The sequence below is a fragment of the Eurypyga helias genome, unplaced genomic scaffold (genome assembly GCF_000690775.1).
Source record: "Eurypyga helias isolate BGI_N326 unplaced genomic scaffold, ASM69077v1 scaffold10519, whole genome shotgun sequence".
NCBI lineage: Eukaryota > Metazoa > Chordata > Aves > Eurypygiformes > Eurypygidae > Eurypyga > Eurypyga helias.
Genome location: NW_010272754.1, coordinates 26,616 through 32,821, shown reverse-complemented (window position 1 = coordinate 32,821; position 6,206 = coordinate 26,616). Strand labels below are relative to the sequence as shown.

Here is a 6,206-nt window from a genome sequence, read left to right as displayed (position 1 = left end):
GGCAGCTCCGTGGAACTCCTCATCCGTCTGATTCCAGAGCATGGGCTAAGAGCTATGTCCCTCTCTCGTGTCGAAAATCCTTGCTTTCTGCTGTTCCTGTTTGTCTTCCAAGCAATATTTATCCTGATACTCTACCGAGGTGGGCCTTCAACCGTATTCCGTGGGTTTTCGGACTCGCCGCGGGACCTGGATTACTCCAAAACGCACGATGTGTACACGAACCTCACGCTGTTCACCCCGGCCCCCAGCGAAGAAGCCATGCCGTACTGCTCCGCGCGCTCGCCCATACGCGGTAGGTGCCAACCCACAGCGTGAAGTAGCAGCTCGGGTGCGTGGTAACACTTGAGCAACCTTCTAAACCGTGTATCTTTCGAAGTTTTCCACCTTACAAGTTGTATGCTGATGCACTGCTTAAGCTGACCAAGCTTTCTTGTGTTAACCAAGCCATTGGTTATACAAGAAAAGTATGTTACTCATCTAAAAAATTCCGATAATAAGGATTTGGCTACATGGAGACTGTAGAACAAGAGTGAGAACTGTGCATGGTGTTAGTACCAACTTAGTAACGCTTTTTTTTCCCCTTGGCAGTCCTGTATAAAACATGCCAACGACTGTACTTTGGTAACAGCATAATTTTGAGCTTGGAGTCGCTGGAACTCCTGGGTTGTCTCAGCCTCATATCGAGCCTGTCATTCAGTATGAATTTATTAACCGCTTAAGTTGGGTTTAAATACTAAAGGTAGCTTGGCACCTTGGCTGTAGATGGTGATCTTTTTGGTCTGTGATTGTTATGCATCCTTTAGACTTAGATGCTTCTTTAAAGCCTGGTCACAGGTTAACTTGTATTTACACCAGGACCAAATTAGAGCCGGTCCTAGAGGCAGCATTCATCCAGCTACTGCACTGCTGAAAACAGTGGAGAAGGTTTAAGTAAATATAAAGTCAAAGCCCATCAAGCAGGTGTGTTGGTAGCAAAGTGGTGCATCCCTGGTAACACTGCATCAGTTCCACTCAGCCAGACAAGAATGGATGGGTTGTGTAAGCACGCACCTACAGCGGGTTCGGGGATGGCTACTTCTTGGCGTGCTGCATAGTAAGCTGCCCCTGTCTCATTTAGCACGCTGCGCAGGTTTCTGCACACCTAAGTCTTGCTATAACTAGTCTTGGAGCATGACTTAATAACTGCCCTGCTGCTCTAGGAGAGCTGATCACGGTGCATGGAGCACAGTAAGAGCAAGTGCCTGACCTTGGTGCATAGGTGAGGTGTTGTTGAAAGGTTACTCTTGGGTTAAGTTGCCTCCTTCAGCTGGAGAACTCTGCTGGGACAGTTTAAATGAGTCTTTTTAGGCTGCAGCCTTCATAATGATGTTTGTTCGTTTGGGAAGTTTTCTTCCTTCCTCCGTTGCTGAAGTTGAATGAAATACATGCAGTATGTATGATGGAATTGTGCGATAGCCTTTGGGTATGTGCTTCAGCATTTCCCTTGGAAACGGCTCTACTAAGCAGATACTGACAGGGTACAGAACCTTTTTGCACAGGTGCCGTTAGTAGTGGCCTTAGTGTTCGGCCCATCAGTTTGTTTGGGAAGTTGCAATTCTGTGATTCCAACTTAACTGGTTTGTTTGAATAAGCACAGCAGAAAAAAAGCACAGCAGAAATGGGCCAGCACCCTGCTTGTCCCCACTGCTGATGAGAATCCGCTGCCCTGAAGAGTCAAATGAGTGAGCTTTGATCTCAAAAAAACCCCAGACAAAACCAGGTGCAGTTCTGTGCAGCTTGTCTGCAAAGCATCAGATAAGAGTAGTGATGGATGTGGAGGAGGCAGATGCAGAGTAAAATTACACAAATCTGTGCTTTTAGAGCTGTGAAATCTTTTTAAGACCTCTCATGCTCATCCCTGCGAATTCTGAGGAGATTGGCCTGTGCATGTGGTACTTCAGAGCTAAAAGGAAAACCCAGTATTACTGAAAAACAAACAGTAAGTTGGAAAATAAAAATAGGCAAAGTTTTGCTGCATAAAAAAGATCAGAGTTGGGCGTATAAAGCTCAACGTGTTGCTATGAAACACAAATCACTTGGAGCACCGATACAGATTCAGCTCAAGAAAAATGACTGCTGTGCTACAACCTACCTTTTACCCTTTAAATATAAATAGTAAATTATTCCCTCCGGTATTACCGTGTGCCAGCCTCTTCTGGGTGGTTTGATTTGGGGTTTTTTTCACCCGAGAAATGCGTGCTACTTTGTAAGGTAGTTGCCCTTTGGTTTGCATGGGATGTGCACATATGAACAGATACATAAACGTTTTATAAACATCCTGATTGGTTATCATCATCTTCTGACATGGGACTGAGCTCCCTTGGAAGTGTTATAGCAGAGAAAATGATGCCTTTTAATATTAATTTCATAAACTCCATTAAATGAGATTTCAAATCAATTCTTGAGGACTCCAGTCTGCAATCCAGAGCTGATAATAAGTCACTCTGTCCACTCCAAAGTGTGTTACAGTAACTGGAAGAATGCCAAACGGCTTCAATGGTTTCTGCATCAGGGCTTTTATGAAGTGCAGCACTTTTTCCACTTATGTGCGTAGTAGATCATTTTGATAACTCTTTGAATGTAAGATCAGCTTGCAGCTCGGCTGTCTTTTTCCGACCTCCTGAATCTGTAGCATCTTGGTTCTGTCAGGGCTGTCGAGTGAGAATTAGAAGTAAAACTGCTAAGCACCTTTTGCATTGGAGGAACTAGACTCTTGCTGACTAATGTTACTTTTTTAATGCTTAGTGGTGTCCGTTGAACAGTCTGTCGTCAACAACTTGGCAAGCCCTGTACTAGATATTCGGCGTCTTCATTAATATTATGAATAAATTACTCATGTTCCCTTTCACCTTCAGGTTTCTACACGAAAAACCAGTTTTCTGTTTCTTCCTCCTTTATTTTTAGAAAAAGCCAAGTGTTTACGTGCTAGAGTTGTGCTTATTCAAACTTAACAAAGCAGCATGTAAATTCAAAATTTGACTTTCTCGTGTTGCACGCAAGATGCGTTGTTTTTGTCCCTCTCTTCCTCCTACCAGGAAGCAGCTCGATGCCAGAGGACTCTGATCTTTTATTTTAAAGAGGTACCTTACTTCATGCATGGTAGGTGCTGAACGAGTTGGTTTGGCCCTTGAGCACTTTAACAGTGTAAAGGTCTGCCCGTAACTGCTGGTTATGATTTGCTTTTGCTAGGGAAGAATTCTCTTTCCGACTCCTTCTTACAGTAGTTCCTCCCTCTCGCTCCCATCTGTCATAACCTTTTCATGAGCGTCACCAGCTGTTGTGGTATCGAGCAGCTCCTGCTATGTTTTCTAATGGATGCTCTCCTGCTGGACTTTGTTCCTTTGGATTTAAAGAGAAGTAAAAAGGTGGTAACGCTGAGATTTACTATCGGCTGCAGTTGAGGCAGCCTTGTGTTCTGTCATTAGAAACTGGTTGAAATCAAGGCTGTTGGTCTGCTTTCTTCTTTCATTCAAACGGTGGTAGAATTATAAAAATATGACTTGGAAAGAGCTTAGGAACCAGGCTACGGAGAAATTGCTTGGACGCTTCAGGGTGGTGATTCTGTACCTTGTCTGAATTGGGATCCTGTGCTTTCTAGCATGTCTAACAGAGGTTTTTCCTCCTTTCCCACAGCTGCTCTTCAGCAGTTTTATTTTACCCTATTTGGTCTGGCCTGCAACTGCTCTGCTCACATCTGGGGTTTAATTATCCAATTAGTGCATTAGCCTTTTGTTAGTTGGGCATGAAGGAGGCCCGAGAGCCAGAATTTAGCTTGTAGTCAAGGAGTGTGGGGCAGCCAGAGTTTTTAGGGATATAAATCATAGACTGACTTTTTTTTTTTTCTGTGTTTCCTTGGCATTTACTAGATTGAGTTTCTGAGCTGTTTGAGGTATGGAGCCAGGCAGCTTGGAGGAACGTGACATCTTGAAAAACCTGAAAAATGCGGGTATTACCCTCATGAATTATATCCTTCGGTATTGAAGGAGGCAGCAGGAGTGAAACTACTGCACATTACCTTACTCACACCCTTACGTCCAAATTTAGATTTGATTTTTTTGGAATTGAAGAATTATCGCTACAGAATTTTACTCTGCAGTTGAAGAGCCCTGTTTGTTTTACAGAAAACAAAACCCTGCCTTTGTGGGAGAGCAGAAAGGATTCATTCCCTTTCTTACATTTTCCTTGGATTAGTGGTCTGCAGTTGAAATCCCATTTGAATACTTTTTTTTTTTTTAGCAAGCCCCAGTGGTCATTAAATCAGTGGTTAATGGTGCTTTAGTTAAAAGATCAGGTAATCAAGGTGTTCATAAATCTAAAAAGCAACATGAACTACAGGTTACAGCACTGAACTGAAACACGGTGGTCTTAAAGGCATAAAACTGTTTGTGTAAAGCAGGTACTGACTTCACAGAATCTTCCCTGTAACGTGACCTAAATTCATGGGCCCCCAGCATGGTTCCCTGAAGAACGACTCTTCTGTTTCGGGTACAAGAGCAGGGCAGTGTACTTCGGTTTCCTACGGGGGATCAGGCAGTCAAAATCAAATTCCTCCTGCACTTGAATACTTCGGGAAGGACTGAGAAGTGATACTCCAGAGTCAGCTATTCCAAGATCTTGAGGAAGAAAAGGAGATAGGTAAGGAGTATAGGTTTGCCCATTGGAAATGTGAGGTATACCAGCTTCCACGTCCTAGCAACATGCTTCCCAGTTCCGAATGGACGCCTTGAATCTTACAACAGATTTAGTCCCTGAGCCTTGTTACTGCATTAAAAAAAACCCCGAATCTTTTTAAATAAAAAAAAAAAAAAAAAAAAAAAAAAAAAAAAACCCCACCCCTAAAAAACTCTACCCAAATAAAAAACCAACCCAACCAACCAAAAAGAATTTAAAAAAAAACCCACACACCTCCAAAACCCACTGGAAGGATGTTGCTTCCTCCTGTGTCAGTGAAACAGGATGTGGGTGAATGCATTTTTTTCTGTTAGAATTGTAGCAGACTTGAATGTAGGATGGGCTGGAAGAAGTCTCTTCAGCACCCACCTGCTTAAATACTTCATTAGACTTAAGACACGGCCATACCTTTCCCTGCTCAGATGAAAGCTACCAACCACCAAGTCTAAATATTTGCCCTTTCTTTCTCAGGTTTCATTATCAGAAGTGGTTTTTTGAGAGAATAAGTTACTTCAGCAGTTTAAGAGGGAGTCTGACTTCCAGGATACTGAAAACTTAACTTTGACAACTGCAGCATTAACTATGAGCTTGGAAGAAAAATAAATCTCTTATTTATAGCTATTTCAAAACTAAAAAACAAACAAACAATCAAAACCTTTCAAAACCAAAAAAAAACCCAATAACAAAACCCACCTTGCCTCATGGGCTTCTGGTGCAAAACCTGATTTTGCTGGGGTAGCAGGGCCTGCAGAGAATTGTCGGTCCTACTTAAAACTGTCATTTGAAATGTTCAGCTTTTAATTGGGATTTAGGTGAAGGTTTCTTCCTGGTTCATTTCAGTAATAGATCGTGATCTTGTTCTGTGTTTGTGCTTTATTTTCTTAGCAGCTGACCGGTTGAAAACCATTAAGACACACTGATTTGTGTATAAATATAACTCTCCTAGTTCTGTAGCCTTTTCTCACTACCCAGGGCCTTTAAGTAATTGTAAAATTTGTTTATTCATATTGGAACAATGAGACTCGTATTGAAATGGTGATTGACACTTCATGTTGCTTTCTTACTTGTGACCTGGCAAGCTTTCTCCATCTGAAGAATGGAAGAATTCTTATAAAAATGCATTTTAAAAAAAAGAAATAGGTAAAAACTGTTGAATATCTCCAGTATGTTTTGTATTTAAAATCAAGGTGCTGAGTAGAGCTACCCTGTTCCTGAAAACGTATCATCTTCTCAGTTCTGTCATCTGCCTCTCCCAAAATTCTGAAGTACTGCCTGCTTCCCACAGGGTATATAACTGAATACCGTAGCAAATGCAGCCCTTATGGCATGTGATTATAACAGCAAATTGACCTTGACACTTCTTTTTTTTTTAAGATAAAGCTAACATTTCCTGAAGCACTTGTATTCACCTGGGCTTTAAACGATTTCTCCCCCAACCTGCTGAATATCCTTTTGGACATCTTTGTCCTTGAATCTCCTCTGAAAGAGTCTTAGAG

The 6,206-nt window shown here is 42.0% G+C and overlaps 1 protein-coding gene across 1 annotated transcript in view; it reads left to right on the top strand.

Annotated features, from left to right (window-relative positions):
- Nucleotides 1-54: 54 nt before the first annotated feature.
- B4GALT3 (UDP-Gal:betaGlcNAc beta 1,4- galactosyltransferase, polypeptide 3) overlaps nucleotides 55-6,206 on the top strand; it is a 12,879-nt gene continuing 6,727 nt past the window's right edge. Inside the window, exon 1 of the mRNA XM_010159238.1 lies at nucleotides 55-292. Within this exon, the coding sequence (XP_010157540.1) occupies nucleotides 55-292 (238 nt within the window). The remainder of the gene's footprint in view (nucleotides 293-6,206) is intronic.